The sequence below is a fragment of the Pipistrellus kuhlii genome, unplaced genomic scaffold (genome assembly GCF_014108245.1).
Source record: "Pipistrellus kuhlii isolate mPipKuh1 unplaced genomic scaffold, mPipKuh1.p scaffold_m20_p_133, whole genome shotgun sequence".
Taxonomy (NCBI): Eukaryota; Metazoa; Chordata; class Mammalia; order Chiroptera; family Vespertilionidae; genus Pipistrellus; species Pipistrellus kuhlii.
In genome coordinates, this window is record NW_023425442.1 from 60,531 (window position 1) to 81,849 (window position 21,319).

The 21,319-nt window shown below is 62.4% G+C and overlaps 3 protein-coding genes across 10 annotated transcripts; 1 reads left to right on the forward strand and 2 right to left on the reverse strand.

The window, feature by feature from the left end:
- The first annotated feature begins 1,103 nt into the window (after positions 1 to 1,103).
- DBNL (drebrin like) lies at positions 1,104 to 10,500 on the forward strand. 3 transcript variants are annotated; one of them, XM_036436290.2, is made up of 13 exons: positions 1,104 to 1,258; positions 4,680 to 4,735; positions 5,970 to 6,082; positions 6,446 to 6,520; positions 7,310 to 7,456; positions 7,949 to 8,026; positions 8,349 to 8,497; positions 8,569 to 8,617; positions 8,809 to 8,893; positions 9,286 to 9,381; positions 9,469 to 9,581; positions 9,779 to 9,875; positions 10,210 to 10,500. In XM_036436290.2, exons 1-13 carry the CDS (start codon positions 1,176 to 1,178, stop codon positions 10,347 to 10,349), a joined length of 1,281 nt encoding a protein of 426 aa, XP_036292183.1. In that variant the 5' UTR covers positions 1,104 to 1,175; the 3' UTR covers positions 10,350 to 10,500. The 3 variants fall into 3 exon arrangements, with proteins under 3 accessions (XP_036292183.1, XP_036292184.1, XP_036292185.1); XM_036436291.2 differs by having other exon boundaries at positions 8,572 to 8,617; XM_036436292.2 differs by lacking the exon at positions 9,779 to 9,875.
- A 1,001-nt stretch (positions 10,501 to 11,501) lies between these two features.
- Positions 11,502 to 13,820, reverse strand: PGAM2 (phosphoglycerate mutase 2). Its single transcript, XM_036436297.2, has 3 exons — positions 13,352 to 13,820; positions 13,063 to 13,243; positions 11,502 to 11,701 (listed from the first exon to the last, which is right to left on the reverse strand). The coding sequence occupies exons 1-3, from the start codon at positions 13,763 to 13,765 to the stop codon at positions 11,535 to 11,537; spliced, it is 762 nt and encodes a 253-aa protein (XP_036292190.1). The 5' UTR covers positions 13,766 to 13,820; the 3' UTR covers positions 11,502 to 11,534.
- Positions 13,821 to 15,434: 1,614 nt separating this feature from the next.
- On the reverse strand, positions 15,435 to 20,985 carry POLM (DNA polymerase mu). 6 transcript variants are annotated; one of them, XM_045581095.1, is made up of 11 exons: positions 20,293 to 20,583; positions 19,902 to 20,082; positions 19,527 to 19,625; positions 19,199 to 19,369; positions 18,607 to 18,678; positions 17,358 to 17,478; positions 16,845 to 16,977; positions 16,617 to 16,719; positions 16,296 to 16,541; positions 16,110 to 16,193; positions 15,440 to 15,988 (listed from the first exon to the last, which is right to left on the reverse strand). In XM_045581095.1, the coding sequence occupies exons 1-11, from the start codon at positions 20,463 to 20,465 to the stop codon at positions 15,629 to 15,631; spliced, it is 1,743 nt and encodes a 580-aa protein (XP_045437051.1). In that variant the 5' UTR covers positions 20,466 to 20,583; the 3' UTR covers positions 15,440 to 15,628. The 6 variants fall into 6 exon arrangements, with proteins under 6 accessions (XP_045437050.1, XP_045437052.1, XP_045437053.1 ...); XM_036436286.2 differs by having other exon boundaries at positions 15,769 to 16,004; XM_045581096.1 differs by lacking the exon at positions 19,199 to 19,369 and having other exon boundaries at positions 15,439 to 15,988.
- Positions 20,986 to 21,319: the final 334 nt, after the last annotated feature.

The window sequence follows — 21,319 nt, forward strand, 5'->3', positions numbered from 1 at the left end:
TAGTCATGAATGCGGATCCTCTGGAAGTGGAGGGAAGGCAGCCAGCGCCCATGACGGCAGGAGTGCTGGCCTCGCTGTCCCTACCACCCAGGTTTCTCCCTGTTGACAGGCTTTTAATAATAAAATCATAGAACTATAAAGAATCTGCAAAATCTATCAGACTATATAGCAGCTTCTTAAGTCTTCTTAAAATGTCCCCTTCCTTTCACCCCTTCTCCCAGACCTCCACTCCCCACCTTCTTCAGGGCAAGGGTTTGTGTGGCCATTTCTGCATCCGAGTCAGGTGCCCAGCAGTGAAGGCCTTCATTCTGAAGCAGGAAGGACTGATAGTTTGCTGACATTTTGGGGTTAAAATGGCAGCAAAGTTGTGATTTCCCCCACTGCCTGTATGTCCTGTTCCTCCTTGTGGTTTCTGCTGGCTCCTGGGAGCCCACACTTGACAGCAGGAAGCTGGTCTGAGGCTTCAGGCAAGACCTGAGAAGCAAGAGACCCTCAAGGCAAGAGGGTAGGTGGTGGGAGGGCCTTCACCCTCCTATGAGCCATCTTGTCCTGGATGGTGGCTGCACTCAGCCCTAAAAGAGGAGGCCCTGCAGCCACTGCCCCCAGAAGGCCTGAGTCCCAGACCAAGGCCAGGTCTGCAGTTTGCCCTCCTCCTGCCTCTGTTCAAACCCACAGGGACTCAGTGAGGTTTTCTTCATCTCTCAAGCTGTTAGGCATTTGTTCACTGGCCTCCACTTCCCATGCGGCATAAACTCGGTTTCTTTTTAGGGCAATGGTTCCATTTCTCTAGCTCTGTAGTACTGAGGCCACGTGGGGCCAGAACAGATGCAATCCTGGTGGTTTTAGGAAATGAGTTTCATAGTCACTGTGTTTCTGTGGATGCATACTTTGAACACACAGCTACCCTTTATGATTGGTTGCTTTGGTCTGAATGCCTGTCCCCCCCCCCCCCCCGCCGCCCCCCAAGTGCCCACGTAGAAGTGTTAACACCCCCCCCACCCCCCCCCCCCCCCCCCCACACACACACACGCTGTTAGGAAGTGGGGCCGCGCCCCCAGAGTCGCGCGGCCCCGCCCACTTCCCCGCTGGGGTGGGGCTTTCCAGCGGGATGGGCGGGCTTCCGGCCGCGGGGGCGGGGCGGGCCCGGAAGCGGCGGCGCTGGGACGAGCCGGGCCATGGCTGCGAACCTGAGCCGGAACGGGCCGGCGCTGCAGGAGGCCTACGCGCGCGTGGTCGCCGAGAAGTCCCCGACCGACTGGTGGGCGCAGGGCCGGGCCGGGGCGGGAGCCGGGGCGGAGCCGCGCGGGCGGGAGGGCTCACCTGGGCACCCGCACCTGCGCCGCGCCCGGAGGTGGTCCGGCCCGAGCCCGCTGCGTGCGCCTGGTTCTCCCCAGCCTCCCTCCCCTCCCCTCGGCCTGGCTCTCCGGCCGGACTCCGCGCTGGCTGCGCTCGGGGCTGCGCCGGGTTCTGCTTTGCAGCCGGGACCTCCCAGCCCCTGAGAAAGCGGAAGCCACGCCCGGCTTCTTGCAAATGCTGAGTCCCCGACCGGCCTCCGAGAGCGGCCGGCGGCCCGGCGGGACCGGAGCCCTGCTCGAAGGCGTCAAACAGGGAGGTCGGGGGTTGGGTCCCTGCTCTGTGCACGTAGGTGTCAGCACCGCCCTTTCTGCAAGGAGACCCTTCCTGTGCGAGCCCAGGGGAGAGGACTGCTTGTCGGTGCTGCTGCCACCCTGCTCACCCTCCATCCCCACCCCTCACCCCCCACCCTCCACCTCCGGTGACTTCCTCTGCGAGGCGGCTACTCCTGAGGCTGGGGCTTCATGGCCCCTGGAAGCCTGATCCGAGGCTCTGGGTGACTGGGCAGCCCCCCGGGCTGGTTCTGGGTTGATCCGGTTAGAACGCCAGCTGCGGCGGCTAAGAGGCCCCTCTTCGGGGAGGCCCGCTGGGTGTAGCCGTGCTGCTGGACCGGTCTCCACCTGTCACGTGCTGCTTCCTCCTCGCTGCCCCACCTGGTGCCCAGCAAAGTGGCTTCACACAGCCTGACTGCAGCCCTCGCCGGTCTTCCTGGTTAGGGCTTTGCTCCTTTGCGCTCGGGTGCAGCCCTGTCTCATTTACCTAAAGGACTCTCGGTGTCCTATGGGCCTTCCAAGTCTCTGTCCTCAGTCTTCTCAGCGACTGTCCCTGCTTTGGAGATGATGCAGTTCAGGGATCCCTCTGAACTGCATCATCCCTCCCATGTTTCAGCCTTTCCTTGAGCTTCTTCCCCAAAGCTGCCTGCTACCCCCCTTCCCCACCCCTGAGGGTGCCAAGCTTCCTCTTCTAATCAGTCAGAACCCATCCATCTCGCCAGCCTCCTCACCCCCAACACCCCCCCACCCCCACCCATCGGGCTCCAGTGGCTGCCCCTGGCCTCTGCCCTCATTGTCAACAGATACTGTGTGGCAAGTTCTCACTCGCTGAAGTTGCTTCCCTACAGTGACTTCCGGTTGCTCATTAAATAAAGCCCAGTCTCCAGCCTGGCTGACAGATCCTGACTGCCCAGCTCCTGGCCTCCACTCCCAGGGCCCTTCCGTTGAACACACTATACACCTCTTTTTCTCTTCCTCAGACTTGCAGGCCAGTCCCTCCCCAGAGGCTGCCTCTTCTGCTGGGAGCACCCCCTTCCACATCATCCCAGGGCCCCCCCAAAGTGGTTCTTAGCTCCCCAGTGGCCTTCTTGCAGGGCTTCCTCACTGCCTCTGCCCCGGCTTTGGTCCCATTTTCCCAAATTCTCCAGACCCATCCAGGCATCCTCACTGGTTTTGTGTGGCCTTTCTCTCTTCCAGAAGCGGCAGGTGGGCCCTGACTGTCCTGGGTGCAGGGCTGTGGTGTGATCAGTGCTCGGGAGGAGGGTGGAATGAGGGAGACAGGAAAGTAGTATCCGAGCAAGAAGAGGTGGTCTCCGGCGTGGTTCGCAGACTGGGGGACCCTGGAACAGGCCTGAGGCCTGTGGGGACGTCAGCTCTGCTCCTCGGCTCTCGGTTCTCCCTGGTCGTTCTCCCCAGATCACAGCCTGGATCAGCTCCTGCACTCCTCCTCCTGGCAGTGCCCATGCTGCTGTATGCCCCTCTCGGAGGCTTTCTTGTGGCTCCGTTCCCATACCAGCAGCAGCAGGTCCTATGTGTGTTTGGAAGGAAGGGCTGGGTTATAAGGTGTCAGTGCCCCACGCTTCATGTGCCATGAGCAGGCCGGGAACCCTGTTCATGTTCATCAGAAAGAAGGGGGACCTGATGGGATGAGCCTCTGAACTGGAACATCCGAGAATGGCTAAGGCTGGGGCCCAAGGTGGGAAGCAGTGAGGCCAGAGGACAGGGCGGACACGGAGCCTGGCTCCTGGGAGCTGCTGTCCCTTCTTGGAAGAGCCCGCTGGGCGGCCATTGCTGTCCCTGCTGCTGGTCTGTGCCGCTTACTTCGGTGGCCTTAGGGGGAACGGAGTTCTCCGATGGAGGGGACGTGCTAGACCCTTTGACTTGCTGTTCCACAGCACGGCCTGGAGCTGTGCTACAGAGTTGGTGCTGGTGGCTGCGTGGCCGGGAAGCCGCCTCTTCCAGAATGTTCTCCTGGAGGTCTACCACCTCCCAGGTCTTCTTTGTCTCTGTTTCTCTCCTCCCATATTCTCTCTCCTCTCCTAGGAAGCTTTGTTCCTTCCTGGCAGCCTGTCCTCCCTGTCAACCAGATCCACTGGGCCTGGATCGAATTTCGTTTCCTCCACTTTCTTGGGTTGAGGCAGCTCTGCTCAGTGGTGTTCGCAAGGCTGTGGGGAGCCGAGCGGGAGCTGACTTGGTTCCTTCCCTCAGACTGTTTGCCCTGGCGCACGGTCCATCCAGCTGGCTCCGGAGCCTTCCATAGATTTCCCTCATTGAGTAAAATTTACCCTATATCCTACACTACACACCTCTGAGGCACGTGTTATTAAGCCCAAATCAGGAAGACTCTGGTTGGTCTAGATCACATGTGTCAAACACAAGGCCCGCGGGCCAAATCTGTCCCGCCAGGCCTTGCAATGTGGCCCGCACCGCGCTGTCATCACTGCACTCCGCTGCGTTTCCATCACAATGACAGTTTATGACTGTTCAGTAAACCATTCGACCCGCGATTTAGGCTGGATTTTAGATTTTGGCCCCTTCTCTGATTGAGTTCGACACCCCTAGTCTAGATCTTGCCCCACAAGGAACCTGTCCCCTGAGGACCGGTGCCATGCCGAGTCGTGACCCCTCTGGTTTCTGGTGCTGCACGTTTTTGTGAGGGGAGTCCCGACCCAGACAGACCTGCTGCATCACCCTGCGGGCAGACGTGCCAGTTCTTCCTTCCTGTTTCTCTATGCTTTGGGTTCAGGAATGTGCTGGTGTCTGTCTCTTCAAATTCACACACCTGGCAGCCAGGGGGTACTTCACGCATGCAAGTGTCAGAGGCTGCCATGACACTGTAGCCTCGGCTTCCTCAGGGTGGGTGGATGCTCCCATCTTCCCTGTGGTCAGGCAGGCCAGCGTTGTTGCAGTTCGGAGCTGAGAAGGTGCACTCCGGCAGGCACAGTGGGTCACAGTGGGGCCCGTGCTGGCCCACAGAGACTGTTGTGCTGAGCTGTCGGGGATGAGGGCAGACAGCACCCACGGCTGTCTACAGCGCCCCCTGCTCTGTTTCAGGGCTCTCTTTACCTATGAAGGCAACAGCAATGACATCCGCGTGGCTGGCACCGGGGGTGAGTATGGCCAGGGGGTCCCGGAGGGAGGGTGAGGCGGTGGAGGGAGAGTGGCTGTCAGGGCCCCAGTCCCGATGGTATCTCAGCCCTCCCAGGAGGAGGAGGGCTCGGCAGGCAGTGCTGAGGAGTTCTCTGGCCCCTGATCAGGCAGGATGGGGTTTTTGGGAGTTGCCAAGTGAAAGGAAGCCCTCCTCCACGCTCTCGGCCTGAGGTGCTGGGCAGGGCTGCCCTGTGTTGTAGCTGAGAGAGCTCACAGGGCCAGGGCTGGGGGGAGGGGGAGGCAGACGTACTTTTCCCTCCACCCCATCTGATGGGTCGGGGTGACCTGGAAAAGTGCTGCTGGCATGCGGTAGGTGGGTGGTCTGTAAGGAGGGAGCGGGGCGAGCTGCAGCCCCCGGAGGTGCCAGGATTCGTGTGCCCAAGGCCAGCTCCCCGACCTGGGCCAGGCACAACTTTGCCCCCAGCGGCTGGTTCTGAGGGTTTATTGGTAGAGAGTCCGCTCTCTCTCCAGCACCTTCCCCACGGCCACGGCCTCTTTCTAGAAGGACTGCCACTGTGGTGGCGACCTGCGCTGGGTGCCCATGGCGCTGGGGTGCCACAGGCGACAACTGCAGTTTAGCTGTTGAGCCCCTCTTCACAGTCGGGAGGTGTGCAAGGCGGGTGAGAGCCAAATCCTGGCACATGGTGGGCCTCGGCCTCGAGGTCCAGAGAGAACATCCCGGGCAGCCCTTCCGCCCTGTCACTTCCTGTGAGCATCTCAGAGCGGAGCCTGGAGGGTGGTCTGTCTGCTCACAGCCCTCCAGGTGGCCCTTTGCAGCCTCGTGGGCAGGGCCCTTTGTGAGGTCCAGGAAAGGAGGGAGGTACGGGGAGAAACAGAGAAACCCATCGGTGGGTTGCCTCCTGTACAAACCCAGACCAGGGCTGCAGATTGAACTGCTACACAGGTACATGCCTTTGACCAGGAGTCAGATATGTGACCATTCAGTGCACAGGCTGGCACTCCCAGCTGCTGAGCCACACCAGCCAGGGCTCGTTTCTACTTTACAAAGGGTTGTTTACACTAGTGCGATCAAAGTCACTGGCGTCTCGTCAGCCCAGTCCTGCATCAGCCTGCTGGCCCTTCAGACCAGGATCTCGCTCTGATGCAGGAGGCAGCTTGACCTTCCTTTCCTGGTGGGTGGGTGCTAGGTGGGCGGGGTGCCTGCTGCCTGTGACCCTCCTGTGCCTGCTGCAGAGGGGGGCCTGGAGGAGGTGGTGGAGGAGCTCAGCAGTGGGAAGGTGATGTACGCGTTCTGCAGGGTGAAGGACCCCAACTCTGGACTGCCCAAGTTTGTCCTCATCAACTGGGTATGTGACACCTGGGCTCGGGGCTCGCCTGGGTGTGAGGAGGAAGTGCTCTCCCTCCTGCTCCAAGTGCCTGGAGCAGAGGGTTCACAGCAGAGGGCTAGCTCACTGTGGCCCAGAGGCCCTCACTCCCTCCAGCCCGGAATCGCTCCTGCAGAATGAAGTGCCAGCAGCCCCAGGCACCTGTTCTCTGCCCTGGGAGCTGAGGCTCGGAGAGGCCGGGAGGCTCTGGGAGGGCAGGGCGGGACTTGAGGGGATGAGGATGTTCGGTGCCCCCAGTGGAAGCTGCCCCAAGAGCCCGCCAAGTCCCTAGAGGGCGGTGGCTCTAGGGAACGGGCGGGTCATGCTGGGCGTGTTGTGTTGCAGACGGGCGAAGGTGTGAACGATGTGCGGAAGGGCGTGTGTGCCAACCACGTCAGCACCATGGCCAGCTTCCTGAAGGTGAGCCTGCCACTGCAGGGCCCCTGTTCCTCAGGCCCCAGGTGTGTGGAAGGTGCAATGGGACCCACAGCCAGAGGGAGGTGTGCCCACGTCCTGCTCTGTCTGAGCCTCAGGGTGTGACCGAGGCTGCTCAGCGAGGGCCTGGGGTGTCTTCAGGGGAGGCGGGGCCGAGGACGGCGAGGAGCACTGCGGGGCGGGAGCACCGCGTGGGCGGGAGCTGGTCCTGGCAGGTCTTGCTCCTGCCAGCCTCCTGAGTGCTGTGAATGGGACCTGGCCATGTTGCAGGGATCTGAGGAGGCGGGGATTGCAGTGCCCACACATGTCCCCCATGACTGGTTTCCATCTGTGTCTGTGTGTCAGTCATAAATGGAACCTCTATGGTTTCAAACGCATTTGTTTCTGAGGGTCAGGTGACTGTGTTTCCTTGGTCACTGTCAAGGAGACTGAGACTTTGATTTCCAGTTCTGTCAACACTGCCTCAGCTGTGCCTCCATTTCTCCAGCTAGGAGCTGGAAGAGAGAGTCACTGGGTGTTTGGTGGCAGGCAGAGGCCATAGCCTGGCTCCTCTGTAGTCGGTGGCCATGTAGGAGATGTGTGCTGGTTTCTGCACGTCTATCAGGGCTGGTGTCCCTGATGAGAAAGAACCCTCTGATGTCTGAGCCATCTGCTCAAGGCTGAGCCACAGGACACACTTTGGCCACAAGGGCCTCCCACACGAACAAGACAGGTCCCAGCCTGCAGACAGGCGTGCATTCTGCCCTGGAGCTGCAGCAGCTGTCCTCACTGTAGGGCGCCCACGTGACCATCAATGCGAGGGCCGAGGAGGACGTGGAGCCTGAGTGCATCATGCAGAAGGTGGCCAGGGCCTCGGGCGCCAACTACACATTCCACAAGGAGAGTGGCCGCTTCCAGGACACGGGCCCCCAGGCCCCAGTGGTGAGTTGGGGCAGGGCCGCGGGTGGGGGCATTCCCAGTGACCAGACACTGCCTCGGCCTCAGCACCTGACCCCTCGGGCTGTCTCCTCCTGCCTGCCTGGTCTCAAGGCCACAGCACCAGTGTGCCCCATGTGGTGGCCGCCATGGGGGGAACAAGGGGCAGACAGGGCAGGCCCCTCCTAGTCGGGCAGATGCCTGTGGGCCTGTGGCCTTGGTGCTGGGTGGGGGTCCATGGGGATGTGGTGGGCCCTGCCAAGGTGGTCAGCTATCTGCGCTGGGGAGCCATCCTCCTAGGAATGGTCCCTGGCCAGAGGTAAGCCCTCAACCTACCCTGGTTTCACCCAGAGGGCTGGTGCAGCCAGAGACCCGCCCTGCTGTGTGGCTGCACCTCCTGCTCAGCAGTGTCCAGGCTCCTTCGGGCACTGGGCCAGGGACACTGTGCCTGCCGGGTGCCATCCTGACTGGCCCTGCACTCTGTCCCTGTCCCCACAGGGCTCCGTGTACCAGAAAACCAATGCCGTGTCAGAGATCAAGAGGTTCGGCAAAGACAGCTTCTGGGCCAAAGCGGAGGTGAGTGCTGCCGGCGTGGCGATCGGGGCGTCTGTGGAGCGTCCGGTGTGTGCCAGGCGTGGAGTGAGCACGGCGCGCTCTCCCGGTTTTCTCGTAACAAGCTCCTAGAAGCACGTGGGCCAGGCGTGGTGTGGTGAAGGCCAGGGGGACTGGAGCGCGGGGGACTAAGGGGGCACGTCTGTAATACTTTCAACAATAAAGACAAGTTAAACCAAAAACTGTGCGAAGTTCTTGTCGGTGCCGATGCACAGATGGCCCTGGGGCTAGTGGGTTCGGGAAGGAGGCTAGAGCTGCGCTGGTCGGGCTGACACACTCCCTGCAGGAGGAGGAGGAGCAGCGGCGGGCCCAGGAGAAGCGGCGGGCGGAGCAGGAGCGGCAGCAGCTGGAGCAGGAGCGCCGGGAGCGGGAGCTGCGGGAGGCCGCCCTCCGGGAGCAGCGCTACCAGCAGCAGGGCCAGGAGGCCAGGCAGAGGTGAGCCGCGGGGCGATGGGGCTGCCCGGGGTCAAAGGGCAGAGGCTCAGCGCTGCCCTCTGCCCTCCCAGCAGGAAATATGAGCAGCAGGAAGTGGTTGAGAGGAGCAGAGAGGAGCAGGTGAGGGGTGCTCACACTGAAGGGCCCGTCCCACACTGGGTGGAGGCTGTCCACTGTGAGCTGCCCTGTAGGTGGGATCCTGGGATGTGTGGGCGCACCTCACCCGGTCCTGGGAGGCTGTGAGCCCCAGCGCTGTGGGAGGCGGGCAGGCTCACGGTTCCTGCTCACCCTGGGGCCATGCGTGTCCCCAGGAGCCTGGTCATCAGTCACCTCGGGAGATGTTCATGCAGAAGGAAAGAGCCGTGTCTACCGCACCCACCTCCAGCCCCCAGCCAGGTGAGACTTCTCTGTGCCTGGCCCTGCCCTGCGCAGGGCTAGGCGAGGGCATGCAGGGACAAGTGGGCCAGGAGCGCCTGTGTGTGAGGACAGCGTCTGCCCTGACCTCCTGCAGAGCCAGGCCTGGAGGAGAGGATGGGGAACCCTGGCCCCGTGAGCCCTGGCAGAGGTCACACTGGCTGTCAGCTGGGTCCCAGGGACCCACACAGTCACCTCTCTGGCCCCGAAAGGACACAGGACTAGTCCTCCACTCTGCTCTCCTGTCCCACACTGCACATGCCCCGGGGGCTACTGGGAGAGAGTCCTGTTCACTCCTGGTGGGTGGGCAGGGCTGGGAGAGGGCAGGGTTGTGCTCTCCTCCCGCTGTGAGTCGGTTCACCGTCCATTTGCAGGCAAACTGCGGAGCCCCTTCCTGCAGAGGCAGCTGCCCCAGCCAGAGAGCCCCCCCAGCGGGGAGAGGGCGCAGGCCGCCGCCAGGCCCAGCGCAGGCAAGGCTCTCGCCCACCCGGGGGGGTGGTTGGGGGAGACGGGGTGTCCTCCCTCCCCGGTCCGAGCCGGCTGCACCGCTCTTGCAGGTGTCTGTGAGCCGCTGGCGCCCAGTGCCCCTGCGTGCCCGGGGCAGGCGGAGGAGGAGGCCGTGTACGAGGAGCCACCAGAGCAGGAGACCCTTTACGAGGAGCCCCCCGTGGTGGGTGCCCTGCAGCTGGGTCAGGGCTGCGAGGGCCTGCGCCCTGAGACAGCTTCCCAGCCACACCTGGGGGCTCACCACCTTGTTTAAATGTGGAGCTGCGTGTGCAATAAGTCGTGTGGTGTGTGGCGTGTGGCGTGTGCCGGTGGGGAGCACGTGGGGGAGCCAGGACCCTGACTTCCTTCCGGTCCGTGCAGGGGGAGCAGCAGGACCCTGGCTCTGTGCACCTGGACCACGCCCCAGGGCTGAGCGGGAAGGGGCTGTGTGCCCGGGCTCTGTACGACTACCAGGCAGGTACGTGCCAGACCTACCACCACAGGCTCCTCGGGCAGCCCCGGGGGGGGGATAAAGGAGGGCGCGGAGCAGGCCCCTGGGTCCTGGCAGCTCCTCACCACAGCGTGCTCCCTGTCCAGCTTCGTGGTGGAGCTGAGGGGGTGGCTGAGTGGTGGCTCTGGGGTGGCCTCGGGGAGCGGGCAGATGAGCTGGAGGAAGTGCTATCTCAGCCTTTGGCTGGGACGGGCCGGAGCCAGGCCCCAGGGAAGGTGTGTGGGGAGAGGCCCCTGGCACAGGGTCTGGACGGTGGCTGTGCCTGGGCTCCCAGTGCAGCTCCGGCCTCCCCTCCTTTCAGCCGATGAGACCGAGATCTCCTTCGACCCCGAGAACCTCATCACGGGCATCGAGGTGATCGACGAAGGCTGGTGGCGCGGCTACGGGCCTGACGGCCACTTCGGCATGTTCCCTGCCAACTACGTGGAGCTCATCGAGTGAGGCTGCCTGTGCCTCGTCCCGCCCATGTGGCCTCGCTGCTGGAGGTGGCGGCGTGACACTGCGCCCCCCCTCTTTCCGGCGTGGCCGCAGGTGCAGCAATAACCCGGTGGTTCCCACACGCTTCTGGCCGCCTCGCACAGGGGCCTCTGCCTTTCCTGTTCCCTGCAGCTCGGAGGGGTGGTGGGGGAGCCGTGGACCTCAGTGGCTCATGTCCAGTTGGTCCCGGCAGCTCTGGTGGCGGACGCTGGTCTGGGTCCTGCTCCTCTGTCCCCTGCCTGGCTCTGGGCACAGGGGTGGGACGACAAGGCCCCTGAGTCCCTGGGCGCAGCGGCAAACACATCTGTGCTCAACTCTTGTCTGCTGGCCCTGTGGGGACACCAGCCGTCTCCCCGTCCCAGACACCCCCCCCTATTCGTGGAGTCAGCATTGCCCACCCAGGCCACAGCTCTGATGCCGTGACAGCCTGCCAGCCCCGGGTGAGACCCACCCTCCTGGTGTCTGAGAGTGCGTGTGCACCTCAGGCTGCTGGCTACAGCCACCTGAACGAGGCATAAAGATTAAGATGTGACCGATGTTTCTCTCTCTCTCTCTCTCTTATCAATAAAAAACAAAAAAAGATTAAGGTGTGAGCCTCCTGCACTGTTCACTGGGCGGGTAGAGGCCTGCCTTGTCCCCTCTACAGGCCTGTGCCCAGGTGGGGCTGTGTGTGTACGTGTGCGAGTGTGTGTGTGCAATGAGGCGCCTGGCACCTGGTGACACGGGGAGGGCCTACTTCCGTGTGCCCTGGGTGGAGGCAGGTGGCCGCCCTGTGTGCCTTTGGGCAGGCCAGGCTGCATGCAGGCCTTGATTTCTCTCCCACAAAGATGATTGTGGAGGCCCCGTTAGGTCCCCAATTTTGAGGCCATCTGTGGGCACGTCCCCAACAAGGGGACTCGCAGGCAGGGGGACTTGTGGACCGCAGAGGACAAGCGTCTGAAAGGAGGGGGCCAGGTCACTCAGCCGCCTGGAGCCAAGTGACAAGCGGGTCTTTTGCTTTGGGAGCCCCCACAGGAACTTGTTAGAGCCACCTCCTGGCCAGGGATGGGGGTCAGGTCCCCACACAGCATGTGTGCATTTCGGCCCCGAGTGAGCGCGGGGCACGTGGACACGAGGTGGGGGAGGAGCCTTTATTGCCAGAGCGATGCTTCACTTGGCCTTGCCCTGGGCGGCCACAGCCTCCATGGCCTTGCGAACGGTCTCCTCGTCGCCCAGGAACTTCATGGGCTTGGTGGGCTTCAGGGTGTGGTCCAGCTCGTACACGATGGGAATCCCCGTGGGCAGGTTCAGATCCATGATCGCCTGGTCCGACATCCCTGGACGGGAGGAACCAACGGCCTCAACCCTCCTGGCCTGTCCACCAGCCGCTGACCTTTCTGAGCCAGGGCTGGTCGGCAGACACAGCCTCCCTGCCAACCGCAGGGCTGGAGAATGTGCCTGAGAAGGTCAGAGCAGACCGGAGAAGAGGCTACAGAAATAGCCGGCAAAACCAAGGGCTGTGTCCTGGGCCAGCGCCTGGTCTCAGCCAGTGTGGACTGACCAGACGGCCGATGCTTGGTTCAGTTGGGACATTAGCCATTTGTTTCCGGGGAGTGCTAAGCTGGGGCTTCCCGAGCAGGGGAGCAGTGGTGCTGCTACCCAACAGGGTGGGTGACAGGGTAGGTGAGGAACAGCAGGGGGCACTGGGGCCACAGCGGGCAGAGGTTCTGCCAGGCGGAAGGCTGTGTTTTCTGAGGAAACTCGACCCAACTGCTCCCGCCTGGAATAGCTCGCCCTTTGGTATTTCCACTCCCAGGAAGCGAGGAGCGGGTTCCCGCATGCTGGCACGAGGAGGCACCGTCTGCCTGACTGCTAGGCTCAGTGCCCACTGAGGTGTCTGCCCACCTGACATCCCAGGCAGAACAGGAGCTGGCCAGGCTTCCGGCCGGCCTGTCTGATGGGGCAGCGGCCCACCACCCCACCTGCCTTCCTCTCTTCTTGAGCCCAAACTTGAAGGATCAGAGGCTGACAGACTGTCCCACTGCCTGAAACTCCGGAGGGCCGGGTCCTGTCAGGGCGCCCGGAGGAGCCGCCATGCGCTGCGTCGGGAGCCTGGCTGTGAGCCTGGGGTTTCCAGGCCGTGCACCCCTTCTGAGTGGCCTCACCTCTGCCTGAGTGGGCGGGGCTTTGCCCTGGGCCCTCACGAGCAGCCACAGTGCCAGGTGTTGCCCCAGAGGGTGGCTGAGGCCCAGCAAGTGACACGACTGGACCAGGGACACCCGGCAAAGCAGGGTTTGGAGCCAGAGGGCCCTGCTTTTCCTGGCGTGCGCCTGGGCAAGATGCCACCCCAGCACCCACCTGCCCAGGGCTCATGTCCAGGAAGCTGGGGGCCCGGGGCCTCAGCCCTGTGCAGGGCCTGGCCTGGTCAGAGTGGGAAGCCTTTCCACCTTCAGTCTTCAAAAGGAAATGACACCGTGTCCCAGGACATGCTCAGAAATGAAACCAAAATCCCACAAAGCTGTCTCCTACATGGTGTGTCCAACCCTCCCCGTCCAGCGCCGTTGGAAAACCCCTCCCTGGGCCCTGAGGCCTGAGCGCTCCCAGCCAGGCCGCAGGCACCTGCAGAAACACAAGCTGGGCAGGCTCAGGGCCCGGTGTCACTCTCCCTCCCCCACCCATGCCCCACGTGGGGCCTCACCTTCCAGGTGCTTGACGATGCCCCGCAGGCTGTTCCCGTGAGCTGCAATGAGCACCCTTTTGCCGGCCTTGATCTGGGGGACGATCTCCTCGTTCCAGAAGGGCAGGGCCCGGGCGATGGTGTCCTTGAGGCTCTCACAGGTGGGCAGCTCCCAAGGCTTCAGGCCTGCGTACCGGCGCTCCTGAGGTGTGCAGGGCGCAGCTCACATCCCGGCCGCCGGCCCCCCACCCGCCGCCCCTCCCCAAGGCCCCTGACCCCGGGCCTGCCCTCGGCGCCCCGAGCGGCTGACCTTGCTGATGACGTTGTAGTAGGGGTGCTTCTCGTCCATGGGGGGCGGCGGGATGTCAAAGGAGCGCCTCCAGATCTTCACCTGCTCCTCGCCGTGCTTGGCGGCCGTCTCCGCCTTGTTGAGGCCGGTCAGGCCTCCGTAGTGCCGCTCGTTGAGGCGCCAGGTGCGCACCACGGGCAGCCACATCTGGTCGGTGCCCTCCAGGATGAACCAGAGCGTGCGGATGGCCCGCTTCAGCACGGACGTGTAGCAGATGTCGAACTCCATCTGGGCGTCCTTGACGGCCTGGGCGCCCCGCCGGGCCTCCTCAGCTCCCTTCTCGCTCAGCTCCGCGTCGAACCAGCCGCAGAAGCGGTTCTCCTGGTTCCAGGTGCTCTCGCCGTGCCGGACCATCACCAGGCGGTGGGCGGACATGGCTGCGGAGGTGGGGACTGTGGCAGGCTCCCGAGGAGGACGGCTGCCTCTGCCCCGGCACCGGCTTTATAACAGTCCCTCCCCACCCCCGCCCGGCCAACTGCCAGTCTGCATTCCAGGCCGACAGGCAGCCGCAGGTGGCCAGCAGCAAACTCTCCAGCTCGCAGGGGAGGGTGGGCCAAGATGGACTTAAAATAGTCCCACAGCCACTGGTCCCCGCATGTCTAGAGCCCGGGGAGGAGGGGCCCACTGGGAAGGCTGCTGGGCAGGGCTGGGAGTGGAGGACCGAAGCCCTAGCCTGGACCAGCCTGAGGGGTGGACGCAGCAGAAACAAGGCTCCCCAAGGAGAGCTGGCACATTGGCGCTCCAGCCCCCGTCAACCCTCCCGCCGAGGACACAGGCACACCCCCCCCCCCCCCGGCTTTCTCCTGTCCCTGAGCACAGCTGGGCGCCCACCAGGAAGCACCTGGAGCCAAGGGGGCTGAGCAGGTGTGTGGACGGTACATACGTCCATCTGTGCTGCACACACATCTGTGCTGCTTGTGCCTGCAAGTGCGCATGGGCCTCTGTGTGAATGTGCACGTGTGGACTGTGTTGTTTAAGCCTGAACTTTCCGTATCGTCTGTCTGTTGTGGAGAGGGGGTTCTGAAGTCCTGCTGGTCCGCACCCGTCCTTTCTCCCTCAGGTCTGGTCATGTGTGCTCATCTGTGTCGGCGCTCCCGTGTGTATGTTCTCCTGCTGGATTGGCCCGTTTATTACATAACAACCTCTCTGTCCCCTTAGAGACATTGAATAAAGCCGGTTTTGTCTGATGTAGGTCTAGTCCTGCTTCCTCTTGGTTTCATTTGCATGCAGTATTGTTTCCCTTCCCTTCACTTTCTCAGTGTGTCCTTAAAGCTGAAATGAGTCTCTCAGAGGGAGCACACAGGTGGGACTTGTTTTTATAATCTATTCAGCTACTCTACCATAGATATATATTTTTATTGATTTCAGGGAGGGAGGGAGAGGGAGATAGAAACATCAATGATGAGAATCATTGGTCAGCTGCCTCCTCATGCCCCACACTGGGGATCAAGCCTGCAGCCCCGGCATTTGCCCTGAACCAGGAATCAAACCTTGACCTCCTGGATCATCGGTCAATGGTCTACTGAGCCATGTTGGTCAAGAGACAGTAGGTGGGTCAGAGCAACTAATGTTGCTCATCTTTTTATTAGAGAATTTAGTCCATTTACACTTGAGGTAATTATTGACAGGTGTGAACTGTTGCTATTTTATTAATTTTTCAGCTGCGTTATGATCTATGGGCCACATGGTGCCTGCAGTCCATGGTTGACAGAACTGTCATGTGCGGCCACCCCGGTCCTAACAGTGACAGACTGAATGGGGACACGCTAGTCCTAACAGTGAAATCAGGACATGCAGGGCCTAGCCTCAGCAGTCAGGCAGGAAAGGGAAGGAAAGGGAGAAGCAGAGAACTCTGCCCGATGGCATGGCCTTGGACACAGGAACCATAGGAATCCTCCAAAAGGTGACCTTTTTAGAGGATAAAAAGCTCAAGGTCCCACGATACAAAAATCAACCACATGTCTACACACTAGTGAACAAAATTAATAAAATTCCACTTAAATGACATCAAAAGAATAAAATACTTAGAATAAATTTAATAATTTAATAATTTATTAAAGCTTATAAAATTTTAATACAAATTTATTCTGAAAACAAATTTCAGTTTTAGTTACAGCATCACTAAAACTAAGGGAGATCGAAACAAAAGGAGAGGCTCCTGTGTTTATGGGTTGGAAGGCAGCACTGTTACCAAGGCAACACTCTCCAGATGCCCAGCTCACCCTTCAGGACCCGGGGTCACACGGCCATAGGACCTCCCTCACCCACAGCGGGTGGTGAGGCACCCCGGCCCCCTCCCCTCCTACACAGCACCACTTTCAGAAAACAGCCTGGTCTGCTCCGTGTTCTCACTTCACTGCTTCCTGGGCAGGGTGCATGGGGAGTGGGGGTGCACAAGGGCTCCCCCAGGAGGGTGAGGAGTGCAGCGGCCTCTCTGGCCTGCAGATGGTCAGTGTCCAAGGCATCCACGGTCAGGCTGGCTGAGCAGCCCCCATCCACGGAGTGGCGAGGGCCGCCGCGGAGCGGATCAGGCGTTTCTCTGCTCTGGGGGAAGGTACGCCAGGCCCAGGTGTTTGAAGACATCCTCCTCGGCAGCCGCTTGGAAAAAGGTCTCCTGCAACAGAGTGTGGGCCTCGGTGCTGGGCCCTCCACCACGCAGCTGCCCCCGGGACCCTTCCTGTCGGGCCCGGCCCCCCTGCCTTCTGCCCCGGCCACACACCTGCTCCGGGTCAAACAGCCCGTGGCTGTTCAGCCACAGACCCCGCTCCTTCCGGCTGAATCGGCGAAGCTCCCGCTCAAAGTGCTGGGGAGGTGGGGGGAGGTGTCAGCAGGGCCACAGCCCTGACCTCCCCCGTCCCCCCGTCCCGGCACCCCCCTATCCCCCCGTCCCCCACACACTGCCTACCTTGGAGCCCGTCCAGCCCAGCAGGGCAAAGGGGAACTGGCTGATGGGAGTGACCACCAGGTCCACTCGCACAGCTTTCCAGGAGGGGTGGGGACTCGGGGTGCCCTCCTCGGTGGCCCTCGGGGGCCTCGGCAGACGGAAGATGCAGAAGCTCCGCTCAAAGGTGTCCATGGAGCGGCCCTTCGGGGCCTGGTGGACAGGGTCTCCACTGGGGCGGCGCTGATGCTGCTGATACAGGACGAGGCCCTGGGGGGGGGCAGGAGTGACCCGCTGTCCAGGTGGCAGGAGGAGGGCCCAGCCTGGGGGGCAGGACGCTCTCACCTGCTGCTCCAAGTAGCCCATCACCCTGGGCAGCAGCCCCGCCTCCTGGCCCTCCTCGGGGTGGGTGATGAGGAAGTCCACATCGTGGCCCTGCAGCTTCCCCCTGAGGGTCGGGTCTCATGTCCAGCGGCCAGGGACAGGGCAGCCCAGCTCCCGCGAGACCCCTGGGCGTGGGAAGTCCCACCGCAGGCCGCCCGGAGGGGCCCAGCCTCCGGCACACGGCCTTACCTCCGGAAGCCTCCAGCCAGCGTGACGGTGGCCCGAGGAAGGGCCCGCCCCACAGCCTCCGCCACCACCTGCCGCAGGGCCTCGGCGTCCGGCCGCTGGACGGGGGCGCTCAGGTCCTGGTAGTGCTGGAGGCCTGGGGGCACGGGCGCTGCTCTGACCCACCTACCGCCTCTCTGCCCTCCTCCCCACCACCCTCCTCCCCACCACCCTCCTCGAACAGAAAGCTTCCTTTGAAAGGTGACTGTGTATTCAGGGCAGGTGAAAGAAACCTGAGTCCCCTGGCCCCTCCCGGCTCCCGACCCCAGATCCTACGCTGCAGTGTGCTCAGGTGCTGCGTCGGCGAGGTGGGCCGAGCTGATAAGAGGCACAAGGAAGACGCTCCATCTCTGAGGAGCAAGCACCATCTCACCCGTGCCCCCACGTCCCTCTGCTCTGACCCCACCACGGCCTCGGCACTCGGCGTGGGAAGCTTCAGGCCCAAGTGGGGAGCGGGGGGTGGCGCGGGGCGGTCACCTGCTTTCTGCTGCTGGGTCAGCCTCTGCACCTGTGTCCAGACGTCGTCCAGCGTCCGCAGTCCTTCCCGGTACCACTGGTCAGCAGTCCGCACTCCGACTCCGAAGATCCGGGTGAAGAGCTGTTGAGAGGGTAAGGCAGCCCATCAGGCCTGAGTCTCCTCCCAGCCCGGACCCCTCCAGGAGAGGTCTCGCCCAGAACCAGAACCAGCACCGGCCCTGGCACCAGCCCCCTGGTGGCGGCTGAAACCCATCACTGGGTTCTTCTCCTTCAACAGCCCAAACACAAGGCCGTGGGAGGCAGGGTTGGGGGACGCAGACAGCGTCAGCACAGAATCCAGGCAGCAGGGACAACCCTACCGGAGCCGACCTAGCCCTGACCCCTGACCCCGGCCCAAGAAGTCACTTGTCTCTTACAGCTGCTGGCTGGGTAGGCACTGCCACTCAGAACCCCTCCGGGCATTTCTGGATCTAACCAAGGCCAGGCCCTCACTGGTGGAGCTGTACCGTGGGTGTGAGCACCGGCCCTTGAGGCTGTGCGGACCATCCTCTCCTGATCCCCTAACCAAGGGCTCGCTTGCATACACTGGCTCACGGTCACAACAGAAACCTCACACAATGTTTATAAAAATAACCAATGGTTAGCATGCTTCCCTGCAGGCTCAATGCACCATGGGATGCCCACAGGGAGGCAGATGGCTGTCCTCTGTCCACAAGTCCCCACTCACTAGCTCCTACCTGAGCCCCTCCATCCTTCACACATGCCCCCCTCCTCAAAGCCCCCTGGATCCTCACAGCATCTGGGCAACCCCAGGGCAGCGTTGACCCCGCCTGTCAGGAAGCCCACTGCCCACAGTGGCCCATCTGACAACCTCGGCCACGCAGCAGGAGGACATGGCAGCTCCACCGCAGACCAGAGGTGAGAGGCAAGGGCAGGTGCGCCGTGGACCAGGGGACACACCGGGAAACGCAAGTGTGAGCTCAGGACAGACAGCCCAGTGAGCCCGCGCTCCTTTGTCCCCACGTTCGCGGAGGCTCACAGAGCCGGTCCCGTGCCAGAGGCCGGTCCATCGACAGTCCAACAAGGACAGGCAGGGCTGAGGGACCTAGAACACCCCTGTGCTCAAAACAAGCTTCTCCCTCGGTCTGTTTGGCTGCCTCATGCGAGTCAGACATCAGCTGCCACTTCCTCAGAGGCCCCCTCTGACCTGGGCGGTCCCTGGGGAGAGCAGGGTGTGTCTCTGGTGTACCTTCATGCTCTGGTACCGCTCCGAGCGCTGGACTCGCTCCACCTCCTCACACACGCCGTGTTCCAGCAGCTCCTGCGGCCGAGACAAAGCAAAGCCCGGCCTGACCACCGGGCAGACCCCATGCTCAGCAGCGGCCCCTGCAGGTCGGGATCTGAGGGACTTGCAAACGGAGGCTGTGCCTCAGAGCTGCTCCCTCGGATAAGTCGCAGTGGATAGAGATAAATTACCTTTAACGCATAGGTGATGAGTTCAATGCCACTTCATTTAAAAACTGAATTCAAAAGCATCTCTTGCCATGTCCTCTCATGATGACGTGCACAAAAGCATGGCTTTCCTCAAACACTCTGCCTTTAGAGAGGGGTTCCCACTCTGGCTGCTCTGTCACGTCCTGGACAGCACAGGCCGATGCCAGCAGTGCCCAGACGGCCTGCAGCCGCCCTGCCAGGTGCTGTGGCCCTCATTCCCGAGGTGTCTGGGTGAAGGGGGGCATCCCAGATGGAGCCTGCGGCTCCTCCCCAGCTGGGCTGCACACAGAGCCAGACACTGTCCCCAGGCTCCCCTACCTCCCTTGCTAAGTGCGCTGAGCACCTACCTGGACGACCCTGCAGGAATGCTCTCCGAGATGGGGCAGGCCCTGCAGCTGGCTCAGGGCTGTGACGGGGCAGGGCAGCGCCTTGAGCGTGGAGGCTGCTCTGCAGAAGGAGAGGAGGCGGCCCTCACTGCCGTCAAAGCCCGCTGCTTCTGCCAGCACCTCCAGCGCCTCCTGCAAGGAGGGGCCCTGTGTGAAGGCAGGGCTGGTGGGGAGCCTCACCCATCCCTCCAGCCTCAACGCCCCTGTCCCCAAGGCTGGGACAGAGTGGGGCCTGCTCACAGGAGCAGGTCCGGCCTCAGCTCAGGGAGGCTGGGAACCCCTGGCTTACCGAGAGGCGGGTGTTGTGGTGTGTGAGGGGTGTGGGACGCTGGCAGGCATAGAGTGGCATCCATATTGGGTTTGGCAGTACCTCCCTCGGCACAGCCACCTGGGGACAAGCAATGAACAGGCCATGTGGAAGCGTTAGGACTGGTAGCCACCAGGGCTCTCAGGTACACAGGACAGGAGCCCCCTCTGAGGGGATGAGACTACTGGGGGCTCCAAACAAGTGGGCCCCAAAAGAAGCTGAGAGCAGAAGGTGGGATGGCCTGTCATGGCGATCTGGGCAGAGCCCTCGCTGCCCCCCTCATGTGAACACGCCTGCCCATCACCTGTCCAGCTGAGCTTCCACCTGCTGGGCCTGCTAATCCTCCACCCAGCTCACCTGCAGGCAGTGCCGGCGCTCCACCGGGACCGGCTGCCCAGCTGCCATGCTCTCTGTGAACCAGCTGATGTCCAGCAGGGCTGGGCGGGTGCAACCTGGGGGAGGGGCCGGCCTGCTGTCCTGCCAGCGGACGGCCTCCTCGGCTGAGGTCTGCTCCATCACCACATGAGTCACCTCGGAGCTGGGCAGGAAAGAAGCAGGCCTGCCACCTCCCTGCTTCACGCCAAGCCTGCAAGCCTTTGCTCAGCCAGGGGAGCACTAGTCTTTCTTCAAATGGCCCCTTCTGGTAGCCGGCCCCGCCCCCAGGCAACAAGCCCCGCCCCCAGGCAGCCGGCCCCCGACCCCAGCAGCCGGCCCCGCCCCAGGCGGGTGCCCCGCGGCAGACACGCACCTGTAGGCGTCCAGCACGCAGAAGCCCTTGGACAGCGCCAGGCGCGTGAGGAAGGCCCGGCGGCTGCGGCCCATGCGCGGTTCCGCCAAGTAGATGGCGACGCCGGGGAAGCGCACGACGGAGGAGACAGCGCAGGGGGTTCCGACCCGCGCCTGCCGCCGTCTCGGGAGCATAGGGCCTGGCCTCGGGTGCGGTGGAAGGCAGCGGGCAGCGGGCAGCGGGCAGGCGGCGGGGAGGAAGGAAGGCGGTCGGAACCCACTGGAAGGGGCAGCGGCGCGGGCCTCCACACCGGGGCCGGCTCGGCCTATGCAAATGAAAGCTCAGTGGGGCGCCGGAGGCCCCGCCTGGGTTCAAATAGCACCGGAGGCCCCGCCTGTATGCAAATACGACGTAGGCCACGCCTCTATGCAAATAGAACCAGGGGACACGCCTGTGAGGGGCGGGGCAGGGCCGGTTACCGGGCACCCGGCGGCCGGCGCGGGTCTCGGGAGGCGGGAGGCGCAGCGGAGCCTGGGACGCGCTGGTGCAGCCGCCGGGAGGAGGGTTCAGTGGAAGGGCGTCGAGACCACTGGCAGGCCATCTGGAGGAATGGAAGTCGGGCCCTCCCTCACTAACACCAGAATAAAATCCAGATGGAGCAAAGAAAGAACATTCTGGAAAGGGGATGAATGTTTTCATTGTCTAAGTGTCACAATAAACATGAAACACTGTCCAAAATTCTACAAATTTAGAATTTAAAGTAACCCAGAGGAAAGTGTCTGACACATTTGAAGTTAAGTCTAACTCATGGAATTATGAAGTTGTCCACAGATAAATAAGGAACAATGATCTAATAGAAAAGTTGGCGAGAGCAGCAGTCGGCAGGTCACAGAAGAAACGGTGCTCATAAACGGATGCCACGCCGCCTGAGCTGCCCATCACTGAGAAGAGCGCACACAGGTGAGACAGGTCCGCCTGCTGCATTGCCGCGCGTGTGTAAAGAGTTAGTCACACATGCTGACAATGTGAGGGAACTGGCAATTTGTAG

What these genes read in the sequence shown, in the direction of transcription:
- PGAM2 (XM_036436297.2), bottom strand. Translation starts at nt 13,765, where the DNA reads ATGTCCGCCCACCGCCTGGTGATGGTCCGGCACGGCGAGAGCACCTGG. An exon ending in ACTACAACGTCATCAGCAAG is followed by an intron (nt 13,244 to 13,351) that starts GTCAGCCGCTCG and finishes TGCACACCTCAG; the next exon opens with GAGCGCCGGTACGCAGGCCT. An exon ending in CATCGTCAAGCACCTGGAAG is followed by an intron (nt 11,702 to 13,062) that starts GTGAGGCCCCAC and finishes CCTCCCGTCCAG; the next exon opens with GGATGTCGGACCAGGCGATC.
- POLM (XM_045581094.1), bottom strand. Translation starts at nt 20,970, where the DNA reads ATGAAAACATTCATCCCCTTTCCAGAATGTTCTTTCTTTGCTCCATCT. An exon ending in GACCCAGCAGCAGAAAGCAG is followed by an intron (nt 16,978 to 17,357) that starts GTGACCGCCCCG and finishes CCGTGCCCCCAG; the next exon opens with GCCTCCAGCACTACCAGGAC. An exon ending in CTGGCTGGAGGCTTCCGGAG is followed by an intron (nt 16,720 to 16,844) that starts GTAAGGCCGTGT and finishes CCCGACCCTCAG; the next exon opens with GGGGAAGCTGCAGGGCCACG.
- DBNL (XM_036436290.2), top strand. Translation starts at nt 1,176, where the DNA reads ATGGCTGCGAACCTGAGCCGGAACGGGCCGGCGCTGCAGGAGGCCTAC. An exon ending in AGAGGAGCAGAGAGGAGCAG is followed by an intron (nt 8,618 to 8,808) that starts GTGAGGGGTGCT and finishes GCGTGTCCCCAG; the next exon opens with GAGCCTGGTCATCAGTCACC. An exon ending in TTTACGAGGAGCCCCCCGTG is followed by an intron (nt 9,582 to 9,778) that starts GTGGGTGCCCTG and finishes CGGTCCGTGCAG; the next exon opens with GGGGAGCAGCAGGACCCTGG.